We start from the raw sequence: 13,837 nt of genomic DNA, 5'->3' as shown, positions 1-13,837 counted from the left end.
ACTTAAACATCTCTAAATCCATGCTTGCTTATAAAACATATTTAGGGACAGTTGACATTCTAAGGAAAAATTATTCAGGAGAAAATTATTAGTATCAGCTCATATGAAGATACAGTAGAAGTGATACAAAAAGGAGAGTCAAGTGTGCCAAGATGGCTTTGGTTGAGTATTTTCCAATGGTCTAGGACAGTGGTTCCCAACCTTTTCACTACCAAAGACCCCTTTTGTTTAAATGGATTTTCCCACAAATCCCAGGTTTTCAAAGATCTATCAGCTTAACATGCTCATGGACCCCCAGTACTACCTTTGTGGAACACCAGGGGGTCTGCAGACCACAGTTTGAGAATCACTGGTCTAGGATAAAGAATGGAATAAAGAAAAGTTACTATTCTATATAAATTAATTGCTATTATTTTCATTATTTCCAATTTTTTCTTTTCTGTATAAAGATCATGAACTTGAAAGTGAAACATAAGAAGGAAATGGAGGTAAGTTGGTAAATAGTGTCAATTTATAAATTCAATTAGATTTTCTTTTACTTAACCTGTGAAATATTAGTAGCACTGTTGCAAACTTTTTTTTTTTCCTAGACTTGTGACTCAGTTTTACTATTAACCAGCCCTTGGGATTGGCAGAACCATTAGAGCATTAAATAAAATATCTTGTGGTATTTCTTCTGATCTTTATATTTTGAGTTCAAATCTCACTGATGTCTGCTTTGCCTTTCATCCCTCAAGGGGGCAGAGGTCAATAAAATGAAATACTAGACAAGTACTGGGGTTAAATTATTCAAATAACTCCCTACCACTAAAATTGCAGGCTTACAGAAACAGTTATTAACTATGTCAAATATGCTTACAGCAATACATGGCATATATATATAGATGCATGTGTGGCTGTGTGGTAAGAAGTTTGTTTCCCAACCACATGGTTCTAGATTGCCTGGCACCTTGGGAAGTGTCTTCTTACCTTGGACCAACCAAAGTCTTGTGTGTATGTATATGTGTGTGTGTCTTTGTTTGTCCCCCACCACCACCACCACCATCAACTGGAGTTAATGTCTTCATAACTTAACAGTTTGGCAAAAGAGACCAATAGAATGAGTACCAGGCTTAAAAAAATAAGTGCTGAGGTTGATTTGTTCTTCTAAAAATTCTTCAAGCTAGTGCCCCAGCATGGCTGCAGTCAAGTGACTGAAACAAGTATAAGATAAAAGGTAAAGGTAGACAGATATCATCATCATTTAGCATACATGTATATATGTACATATATATACTGTTGGTTGTATGGTAATGAAATTGTACCCAATACCACGAGAAGAATAGTTGTCGCTTGTTATCCTGGAAGAAAGAAGAAAAGTTTGTTGATAACTACTTATTTAATTTCTGTAAGGTTGCTCCATAGAGTAGATATGCATCCTTACAAAGTCCATTTTCTATTCTAGATTAGAATCCTCACTAAACTTTTATCACAATTTCTCTTTTTCCTTCCCCAAATAGCCAATCACATTAGCCAGTAATAGAGTATTTGGTGGTCAATAAGGAAACTATATATATGAATGACTTTTGATAGCTGTTCAAGTTATGTCCATAAGTGAAGTTAGTAAAATGTGAATGAACAAGCTTAGCAACAAATTTTGGGGTCCATCAAGGCTGCCATCACCCACCCTCCTTTACAGCATAGTCTTTCAGGCCATCACAGAAAAGTTTAAAACCATTTGTCTATTTGCTGATGATCTGGTTCTTATGGATCGGCTTATAACAAAATTAGAGAAGAAATTCAGGCTTGGAACCTAACCTGGAATCAAGAGACTGCATGATGAACTTAGCAAAGGCTTGAGGAGTGAGTACATAGGAAAGAAGACAGGACCCCAGTAAATGCCCTTGCTTGATATGTGAAAAAGGAGTAGGTAGGAATTCCATATGCTATGCCCAGAATAAGGTATGGACACATAAGAGGTGTAGTAAAATCACAAGCAGGCTAGCTTTGTATCAGATTGATGCACTGAAGCAATATGCACACTATTTCCTTTGATCCACAAATGTACCGTCTCCTTATTTTGTTTTTCCTATCACTACTATTGGGCCATCCAATTTTTTCAGTTGCCTGAACTAAAAGTCAGAGGGGAACGGGATAAACTACCTGCATCATCTTGCCATAAAAGCAGGTAATAATTTTACCTTGTACTTATCTTTAGTACAAGTTTTGAAGAGTGCAGTTGGATTTCAACAATTATTTTTTCACAGCTATAATGGACATGATAAAGGAGCATATTCAGTATATTTTGCTTTATGAGTTCAATAAAAGCAACAATGCTACGAAAAGTGTGAGAAATATTAATGCAGTATATGGGGATCGGACAATAAGCGTAAGCCAGTGTCAACAGCGGTTCCAGAAATTCCAAGCCGGAAACTATAGCTGAGAAGACAAGCTTCATCCTGGAAGATTTGTAGAGCTTGACAAGGGCATCCTGCAAACCCTGGTGGAACAGAATTCCATTGTAACTATTGAGGAACTAGCAAAGTAACTTGGATTTGGTCATTCAACCATTCATCAACACCTGCATGCCATTGGAAAAGTCAGCAAATTGTGACAATGGGTTCTTCACAAACTTTCCAAGCCTAATTGCACCCAGAGAGTGAATGTGTGCTCTTTTCTGCTGTCACATCTTGTGAATGAACCTTTTTTGGACCAAATAGTGGCTGGTGATGAGAAATGGGTTCTCTATAAAAATGTCAAGCACCAAAGACAGTGGGTAGGGAAAGGAGAAACCAGCACCTTAGACTAAATGTCTTCACCCACATAAGGTGTTGTTACCTGTTTGGTGGGATGTGAAAGGTTTAGTCCACTTTGAACTTTTAAATCCAAACCAGACGATAACAAAGGAGATCTACTGCAAGCAGTTTGAGCAGCTTAAGTCAGCACTAGAAGAAAAACGACCATCTTTGTTTTCAAAATGAAAGTTGTTCTTCCATCAGGATAATGCTTGGTCACATACAGAATGGATGACATTCCAAAGGCTACAGCAGTTTGAATGGGAAACGATGCTCCACCCACCATATTCACCAGACATTGCCCCATGTGATTATCATTTATTCTGCAGTCTTCAAAAATCATTTGTACACAAAAATATGAACTCTGAAGGTCAGAACAATACTGGAGGAGTATTTTTCATCACAGACAAGTGAATTTTGGAAGAGGGGTCTTGCAAGTCTACCAGATAGATGGAAGAATATTGTAGAAAATAAAGGAGAGTATATTTTGGATTAAAAAAGAACTTTAACTTAATTTTGAAAAATAAAAGAAGTACAAAAAAATGCATTATTTATTGGATGACCCAACGCAATGGCTGCTCTTTTAAACTAACTAGTTATATAACATCCATTTATGTACACCCAACACACCTGTCCTTCTCCCTCCCATGATTTATACTCTCTCACTTTCTGCCTTGCCAACATCTCAACTACTATACCTAATTCTTCCACCCCAGAATGTCAACATCCCTCTAGGATTTTCTCCCCACCCATATCTTTCCTGCAGATACATGTTCAAACTGAAGCACCACTGCATCAGTTTCCCCAATTTTGGAGGGCCTGAAAAGATAATATTCCTTTCACTAACCACCAATATACTACAACCACTAGCCCACAGATGCAGTATTCCACCTCTTTGCCTATTCTAGCCCTACAGCTATGGCCCCCTTCTCATCCAATTTAGCTACTTGTCTACTCCATCCACTTAGGCCCACCCTCTCCTCTCCTTCATATTTCCTCCTCTAATCAGCCTTACAGTGTTTCATCTCCACATCCCATATTAAGCACATTCCCAATCCCGGTTCTCCCCTCCTAGTCATTCCCTTACAGACTGAGAGAGAAGACATGCAAAGATCATGTGCACTGTCTTATTTCCTTAGGCTGGCTCTGAAAATAAACATGTACAGCAAACTTCAAAAATGTCCTGCAACAATTTGGAAAGATATCTCACAGTAGATTGAAAATATGGTATGTTGAGAAGTACAAAGGACAAATCTGTGTGTTTGCAACATGTTGTCAGATAATGTTTACCATTGACATTATTATTATCAATGTTGATGTGGTGATAGCAGAGGGCTGGTCTAATATATGGTCTACTATGGTACTGCAGAGTTTAAGTTTTTGTGTTCAATTTCCACCATGGTCAACTTTATCTTTCATCCATTTTATATAGCCAGGCCTATTCTATTTCCTGTTTGTCCCACCACTTACATAAATGTGTCACTAAAAAGCAAAATTTCATGTAATGTGTGTGTGTATGTGCATGCATGAAAGAGAGACAAACAAACAGGTATTTTTTTTTTATCCAGTATGTTTAGCTTTTCTTCTCTATATTCTCAAGGAAAATTTGGCATATCTACACAGTGTCTATCAACGACTGCTGGCTGATCGACCACTTCCATACCCAAAAGAAAGAATTATTGCTGACTTCTCTTGGTTTGATTTAACTTTATTAATTAATGAACAAGTGTCATCAGTTCTCAACAGTATTCAGAAAGCAAATCAGAAAGTAAGTAAAACACTTCAGTTATTCATAAATATTTACTCACACATTCATGCACCATGTCTATTGTAGTTCACAAATATAAATTAAGCAGCATACATATCCGTCTATACTATGAGGAAAAGCAGGAGGCATATTTTATTGATACACTCTATAGCACATGCATATTATATAACATATGTAAAAAAAGATAAATCCCATTAAATCTCTGTTTTTGTGAGCGTATTCTGTATTGCATATTGTATTTAGCTAAGTTATCCCATAGCATCTCTGAACTTTAAATATATGATAATGTAAACAAGATAGCCAAGCCATTCATAACAAATTTTAAACATCTAACATTATTTGTTTTTAGGTAAGATAGTTTATGATTAATTCTCCAACTGTATGTGATTGTTTCAGTAACAGGTCAATTAGTGTTTATTGACTTAGTAATTCTTCCATTGCTTTTATTTTACTCATTTGTTTATGCTGCATTATTACCAAGACTAACACTTTCCATACTACAAATACACATAAGCATCTCTTATCTATAGCTATAAAATCCCACAGGGATGGTGAAAAGACACATATAAACATCTCTGGGAGTTCACAACATTGTGAGTAGAGCACATATAAGCATCTCTGTGATTTTACAGCTGTCTGTGAGCAATGCATGTTATGTGCCAATGGGATTTCATATTTATAGATAAGAGACACTTATATGCATCAGTTGTATGGATAGTATTAAGACCTTTGAAATACTCATTGCTACCTGCTAAGTCTGAGACACTGGGGAGAAGTACTTCTGCATCTGCCAACTTGTGGAGGTGTTTTGTGTTTCCTTGAAAACTCTTTTGGTTATCACTCACAATTTACTTACAGTTTTAGTTGCTTTGTATGGGTATCCACTCATAGTAGCTAGTTGTTGTTTCATCACTTTTAGTGGGAACAAATATTTAGCTACTCCATCATAATACAATTTAGTCTTTAACCTTTCTGTCATTAGATAAGGCTGCAAACTCTCATGTGTTTAAGAATGGTGACTGAATGCAGTATTGGTTTGTGGGGCGGGACACAACTGGTAGTTCCTACAGGACAACCTTTTGTGGAACACAGACCAAATTTGTGGCTGGAGCAAAGTTCTGGCCAGACCAAGGGTGACATACTGGTGGAATAGTCAGGCAGACTAAGCCTTAAAAGTGAAAAGATAGGCTTGGAAAGACTGAGAAAATAGGGGCAGCAGTGAATTACCAGGAGCTAGGAGACAAACTAGGCATCAGGTTACATAGCCAAGGGAAGATTCACATCCAACAATTGGCATAGCAGCATTATAGTCAATTGCTAGACTAGGTCATGAAAGTTACAGAAAGAGTTAATGGCCAATTGATTGGGGAGGGAATTAGTCTAGCTAAAATGCATGTGATATTTGTACTGGGGAAAAGCACTACTAATGTTCTCTTTCTAGTAATGCAACTTCAGAAGCATTAAGCTAAAAGTAAGCCATTGTAATTGAGATTCATCAACTTGGAGAAAGCCTATGACAGGGTCCCTCACTCTGTGATCTGTTGGTCTCTGAAGAAGCTAGGGATAGCCAAATGGTTTGTGAGAGCCATGCAAGCTTTGCATTGGGACACAGTTAATAAGGTAGAATTAGGAATGAGTACAACAACACTTTCAGCATACAAGTAGGAGTTCACCAGGACTCAGTTGCAAGTCCCCTCCTATTCATCATAGTCCTCTAGACCATAACAGAAACATGCCAGTTGCCCTTGGGATATTGATGGCTTCATTCTTATAGCAAAATCCATTGCAGAATTAGAAAAAGAAATTAGGAACACATTAAAAATAGAATTGAACCCTGATAAACTCCTGCCTGCTCATTAAGTTTGTATTTGTAATCATTAACTCTTGCTTTGAGGATATCACCTCTTCTGTACATGGTTTGTATGGCTTTCATGAGTGATTGATCTACAACTAGCTTCCTCAATGACCACCAGATTACAGAAAAATAGATCTTGTCAAATGCTTTCTCCAGGTCAACAAATGCAAAGTACAACAGTTTACTTTTAGCTAAACATTTTTCCTGCAGTTGCTTCATCTCAAGTCCATAGTGCTTTTCATGGCACAAAACTGAACTGCGTTTCATGTTGTCTAACTCTCCCTCTATTTAACTGATTGAGCTATATCTCTTTCTGTAACTCATATAATGTGGTCTGGCAATTTGCTACTCCGTAATCTCCTGTATCTTAGTATAGTTGATTATAATGCTGCTATACTAGTCATTGGAGATGATAACTTCCTGTACAACCTGATTAATTATATTGGAGACTAAGTCATAACCTACTCTGTCAATTATCTTAAGCATTTCAGCAGTGGTTCCTAATGTGCCAAGAGCTTTCTCTGCCTTCATATCTTTAATCATTTTATCTATCATATTGCTGTCAACAAGGATAGCCGGCCTCTATCTGTTGGATCCACTTTCACTCGTGCATTCTCCACTTTTAGTAACTTTCCATTGTAACATTTCCATACCTCTCGCTTTTTTTTTTTTTTTCCAGAATCAGCAAGTGCAAGTGTACCATTATCCAACTGTACACACATTTCTCACCTGCATCTCGTTTTTCTCTGACACACAGTCTTGCAATCCATATCACCTCATGCCTCTGTTCCTCATGTTGTAGAACATTAGCAACCCTCTTACTTTCTTTCTGATTCTCCCTTTGCTATGTAAATCTGTTGCCTAGCTTCTCTTCTAGCTACTAGTATAATTCTCTGCTACCTCCATTTGTCCAGTCTTTCCAAGCCTATCTTTTTGCTTTGATAGCTCTTCCCCCATTACTTTACCTTTGGTCTGGTAGAACTTTGCACCAGCCACAGATCTGGTTTGTGGCTTTAAGCAGACTGTCCCATAGAAACTTCCAGTTATCCTCTAGATCATCTCTACATTTTTTTTTATTATTTATTGAATTTTAACCTTCCATATCTTCCTTTTCCAGACTGCTTTGTGTCTCTAAGTCCTTCTACTTCTCATCCTGAAGTCACTAACCACTAATCTACATTGGATTGTGCATTCTTTACCAGAAAACTTAGAATTCATAGGCATCTGTCTATTTCATTTTCTAGTGAGAATATAGTCAATCTGGCTTGTGTACCCACCAGATTGATAGGTGTGCGGATGGCTGACTGGTTTCTTCAAGTTAGTGGTACAGATAAACAAATCATTTACATAACAGAACCCCATCAGCCTTGTTCACTTCCCATTTCTAGAACCAAATCTGTTAACTCCATATATGCTCTGGAATCTATCAGGTTGCTGTACAATTCAAGTCACCAGTCATGATTTTAAAGTCATTGTTATCCATTATTGAAGTAATCTCATAAAGAGCCACATAAATGGTCTTTCTGTTATTCTGCCAGGCCAGATTGTAGAGCATAAGCTGAAATAAATATCACATACAGGCACACACACGTGTGTGTGTCTGTATGTATGTCTGTGTCTTCTTGTGTTGATATTGTATGATAGTTGTAAATGATTGTCACTGCCTTACAAGCTGTCATTCATTTCCAACCTTCCATGAAAATATGTCCAACTATGGGGAAATATTACTTTGCTCAGAAATAGATGAGTTGATGACAGGAAGGACATCTAATCATAGAAAATCTGCTCCAACAAATTCCATCTGACCCTTGCAAACATGGAAAAGTAGAGATTAAAACAATGATATATTTGTGAATCAAAGGTCCAATCAAACTGTCTAACCCATGCCAGCATGGTAAGTGGAAGCTAAATGATGATGGTGGCAGTGGTGGCAGTGGTGTTGTTGTTGTTGTTGTTTTAGGGTTAGATAGATTTATTCACATACCAAACTACTTCCAACAATTTTTTGCTTGTCAACAGTACAAATATATATAAAAAAGAAGATAGAGTTTAAAAATTACAAGGTAAAAATTAGACAAACATGTTTAAACCATCAAACGTTCACAGAAATTTCAGTGAGTTTCACAGGGATAGAGAGTAGTTTCAATGTAAATATTCGGTGTACATTATTGAAAGTACAGTCATATTGGCTTTTTATAAAATAAGTGAAGAAAGAGAAAAAGATGGAAAGGGAAAGAAAAGGTATTTTTTACAATTTCTGTCATGGTGCATATAGTTCTTTTTTTTTCAATTTAAAAAAAGAACTACAAGATAAATAATAAACTCAGTCACATCCATAGAGACACTCACACAAACAGATATATATCATTATCATCACCATCATCATTTGATGTTCACCATCCATGCTGGCATGGGTTGGATGGTTTGACAGGAGCTGGCAAGGCAGGCTTCTGTATCTGTTTTGGCAGGGTTTTTACGGCTGGATACCCTTCCTAACACAAACCACCCAGCAGAGTCTACCAATTTTACTGACAAGTTATTTAGGTATTGGTTGATTCATAGCTATAGTGTAGAACACCTGCCTACAATGTCTCCACAGTAGGACTGAACTCCCAATCACATTGTTCCAAAGCAAACTTAACTAAACAGTCTTCACAGAAGGAGAGGAAGAGATGTACATATGTTTGAAATAGACTGTCCATCCTTTCATAGGTCGAAAGGTTTGATAAGGATTTGATGAATTGGAAGACCACATCATGCTCCAATGTTTCTATTTTGGCATGCCCTTCCTAATGCCAACTATACTGTGTGTACTAGGTACTTTATTTCTTATGGCACCAGCTCTGGTGAGATAGCCTTGCAATTTGCAAGATTAAAGATCCTGAAGGAGATGCCCTTGAATGTAAGGTGAATAGAGAAAGATTATGGTGATAGTATGTGAGATGCCAAGAGATGCTAAAATATGATGAGAGGAACAGATTTATACTTGTGAGAATGTGGGAGTGAAAAGAATCTTTTTATCTGGTGAGGAAGGCAGGATTTCAACTCAAACCACACAAAGTCCACTTTCCCATGCTTGCATAGGTCAGATTGGAATCATTGAGATAGATTTTCCATGGCTGGATGCCCTTCCTATCACCAACCTTCGCCTGTTTCCAAGCAAAGTAATATTTCCCCGTAACTGAACATGTTTTACACAGAAGATTGGAAATGAGGGACTCTGCTTATAAGATGGTGTTGGATATTTATAATTATCTCTTGATGTTAAGAAAAGGAGACATAAACATAGTTTTCAGGTTTCCATCACAAGGTTTAAGTAAAAACATTTTCCAAAAATACCAAGCTCTAGGATCAAACTCATGACCATGTGATTGCCTCACAAGCTTAAATGGGTTTCTTTTATATATATTTAGTTAGTTGGTGATTTTGTAATTTTAGAGTGAACAACTGAACAAAAATCTATTGCTTTTGATAATATAATTTATTCACTAAAGGATTTAATGTGCTTCAGGTGAGCAAATGTTTATTACTCATAAAACTGGTGGAAACAGGAAACTTTTACTTCAGAGAGAAATAGATCAAGTCATTGATCTGTTTCAGTAGAGATTTGAAAAGAAGTTTAAAATGTAATATCTGAACAAGCATTGTGTAATACAAGAAGACAATTGCTAAAAATAAAATAGTACTTCAAAACCATCAGATCACAGATGCATTGGAAATCTTGGTTATTATCCATATAAAATGTGAGGGAAAACAAATGCTTTATAGGACATGATTAAGACAGTTTGATTGGAATTGTGGAAATTTATGGAACAAATCTTTTTTATTTATTTTTCTCTGAGATTTCTCATAAAATGCCATTGTTCTTGGATGAAACAATGTTAGATTTTAATGGAAAAATCAATAGGAACAACTGGCAGTATTATATAAAATAAATCGTTGTACATCAATCCTAAAAATTATAACTGTGGCTCTTCCTTTCTGAATTTATGATTATTTACAGGGGTAAATATAAAATGATATTTCAGGGTCAACCATGAATACTGAAAGGTATTGTATTGTCAAATTAAACAATGCCATTCTACATTTGCCATACTTTTTTACTGACAACAATTTATGGTTCATGCATGATTGAAATCCTATCAATTACAACCTTCCAGCTTGAGGAGAAAACAAAAAAGAGCAGTTATTATTGTGCCATTTCCAGTGCACTAAGACAATTTAAGAAATGTTCACAAACAACTTTCTGCATGTAAAGAAAACAATGACACATTTGGTTGTGGTATGCAAGCAAGTCTGTCTTGGTAGGAAGTTTGCTTCCCAACCATATGGTTTTAAGTTCAGCCCCACTGCATGACACCTTGGGCAAGTGTCTTCAACTATAGCCCCAGGTTGACCAAAGCTTTGTTAGTGGATTTGATAGACAGTAACGGAAAGAAACCCATTGTATGTGTGTGTGTGTGTGTGAGAGAGAGAGGGGGGACGGAGGGAGAGGGAGAGAGAATATATGGATATGTTTGTGCAAGCAAGTTCATATTTCCCTTCACTTCCACATGGACTCACTGATTATAAATAAATGGCTCATTCATACAGTGTTGTTTGTTTCCAGTTCCCCATGTAACTATGCTCTAGCTGTTTGTTGTTCAATAAACAGTGAGATATTACCTCAGGTGGTGGTTGGCATCAGGAAAGGCATCTGATCATTGAAAATTCCGTCCTAACATACTCTTGTTTGAGCCATGCAAGCATTTTAAAAGTAAACATTAAAACAATAATGACAATCTGATTGAAGTGCCAAAGTGTAAAATGCAATGTTATTGTTTATAACTTTTCAATAAGTATATATCGAATTAGTTAAATAGTTCCATGAGAAACTGCATGCATGTGTGCATGTATTATATATATAGTATTGACCAAAAAGTCATTTGATTTTTTAAACGAAAATAAGACAAAAGTTTTTGTATAATTACCATTCTGTTCCAGTATCTTCTACTATCTTGTGGCAAGATCCATTATCTCCTACTCAAAGAATGTCTTGTCTTTATTGGGGAAAAACTCTTCCAGGTGAATTTTTACATCCTCTTAATAGTTGAAGGGCTGTCCATTCAATGAATTTTGAAGAGATTGAGATAGATGAAAATCTGAAAGCACAAGGTTGGGCAAATAGGGAGGGTGTAGTAAAATTTCCCAGCTGGACCCCAGTAACTTCTGCCGTGTCTGCAAAGAAGTGAATGGTTTGGCATTGTCATGATGAATGACAATGTCCTTGTGATTAGTAAGTACTGGATACTTCTGGTGAATTGCTGTGTTTAATTTGTCCAGCTGGTCAGAGTACATATTTGAATTGATGATCTTGTCTGTGGGAAGAAGCTTGTAAAGACAGCACCCTTCCAATCCTACCAAATTAAAAGCATAACCTTCTTCAGGTGAAGTCCTGTTTTAGAGATTGTGGTGGTTTGCTACATTTCCCTCATTACCGTTTGCAATTCACATTGCTATAGACAGTCTATTTTTCATCCCCTGTTGCCATTTTCTTCACATTTATGCAATGAATCACAGATGGAAATCCATTGGGAAAAGTTAGCCTCATTCAGTTGATGTGGGACACAAACATTGAGTCTACTGACATAACCAAATTGATGCAGATAGTTTTGAACATTCAATTCAGATATTCAAGGAATATCTACAATCATCCTAGTTCTATAACATGAGCTGGTGTCAATGTTTGACCTCAGTTGGCCAGCCTAGGCAAGGTGCATCTTGAAACAAAAAGATTTCCTGATTGAAATCTTGAAAACCACTTTTGATACATACATTCCATAACAGCATTCTCTTCATACACAGCACATATCTTCCTGCAGGGTTCTACCACTTTCTGGCTTTTTATGAAATAAAGAAGCATGAGATATTAATAATGTTCATTTTGGATCTCTTTTTACATGGTAATTTTAAGCACCCAAAATACAACCTATATCATTGCAAGTTGGCATCAAACTATGTTGATGTTTCAAATATCTAATGCACAAGGATCAGACTGAAGTTAGCTACTTATTAGAATGCTTAAAGTTTGGTGTTGACAATAACTGAATGAACTTTTTGGCCAGCCTAATATGTATATATCTATATCATCTTTTTCTCTTCCTTACCCTTTGTTCCTTTCTTCCCTTCCCTCCCATTCTTTTTTTATTTCCTTGCATTTATTGTCATAACCCTTTCTCTTTATTCGTGCTTCCAGACACAGATGTATTTGGGACATGCATATATGAGGAGTGTTGAAAAGTTCCTGACTTTAAAGGGTATCACAAAAGGCTTGGTTGGAGGCCCAAACTTCCAAGTTCTTTTACAAGGCATAGAAAAACTGAAGGACCACTTTGATAAGTGTATGAATCTGAGAGGGGAATATGTTGAGTAAAATCATAATTAACTGATCCTCCTGTATTTTCTTTTACCCAAAGCCAGGAACTTTTCAGCATCCCTTCATACACACCTATTACTTTCAATTTCTTTAATTCCCCTCTAATTAATGACTTTTCACCTTCCTCCTGATTCCTTTTTGTTCCTTATTTTCTTTCTTTTTTATAAACTCGCTATTTGTCTTTTTTGCTCTCCCTTCTCTTTTTTTTTTTTTTTTAGCTTTTATTTCTGATGAAGGATTAACATTCAAAACCTTAGAATACTCTCTTTCTCCATTGAAGCATTAAACTAATACCATATTTGTCAAACTTTGTTCCTCCCCAATTTTCTCAGATACACTGTCTTGATCTCTGGAACACCTCATATCTCCTGCCTTCATGCTGCAGAACATTGGCTTCCCTTCTGCTTCTCCCTTTGCTAACTAAATCTGTCGCTTAGCTTCCTGGTATGATTTCTCTGCTACCCCCATTCTCACAATTTTTCAAGTTTGTCTCTTTGCTTTTATAGCTCTGTCTGTTTCACTGTTCCATCACCATGTCATCCTTAATCTGGCTCGAACTTTGCACCAACCACAGATTTGGTCTGTATCCTTCAGTAATATTGTCCCATAAAAACTTCCTGTTGTCATCGTCAAAACCCAAGGCTTCACCATCAAGCAGAAATAATCAAGATATCAGCAGAGCATGTATCTCTCTGACCTATGCTGATATCTTGCCCTTATAGTTCATCAACTGTATGATATGCAAGACTCATTAGCATCCCTTCAGAACACTGTAAATGAGGACCTACCAAAGATTCTTGGCACAGCATTGTGAAGGGAAACACATCTCAGTTGTAGCCGAACTGTGTATGTGTGTTTATAGTTTCTTGTTATATTTAATCCCCTGTTATATTTAGTCTCTTCTTATATTTTGTTTCTTGCTACATGTAGTCTCATGTTATATTTAATCCGTTGCTTTGCATAATTGCCTGTTATATTTAATTATTATTATCTTTAATCCTGTGTTATATTTAGTTATTTGTTAT

At 36.5% G+C, this 13,837-nt stretch overlaps 1 protein-coding gene across 12 annotated transcripts in view; it reads left to right on the top strand.

Annotated features, from left to right (window-relative positions):
- The window catches only part of LOC115225588 (coiled-coil domain-containing protein 171), a 268,237-nt gene that overhangs the window by 186,658 nt on the left and 67,742 nt on the right, over positions 1-13,837 (top strand). For all 12 annotated transcript variants that reach the window (XM_036498806.1, XM_036498818.1, XM_036498816.1 and 9 more), the window contains 2 exons: positions 450-488; positions 4,375-4,542. In XM_036498806.1, coding sequence (XP_036354699.1) covers positions 450-488; positions 4,375-4,542 — 207 coding nt within the window. The remainder of the gene's footprint in view (positions 1-449; positions 489-4,374; positions 4,543-13,837) is intronic.

Source organism: Octopus sinensis, linkage group LG2 (genome assembly GCF_006345805.1).
Source record: "Octopus sinensis linkage group LG2, ASM634580v1, whole genome shotgun sequence".
In the NCBI taxonomy this organism is placed as follows: Eukaryota; Metazoa; Mollusca; class Cephalopoda; order Octopoda; family Octopodidae; genus Octopus; species Octopus sinensis.
Note: the sequence above shows the minus strand (reverse complement) of the source record. Positions and strands in the feature narration are given on the sequence as shown.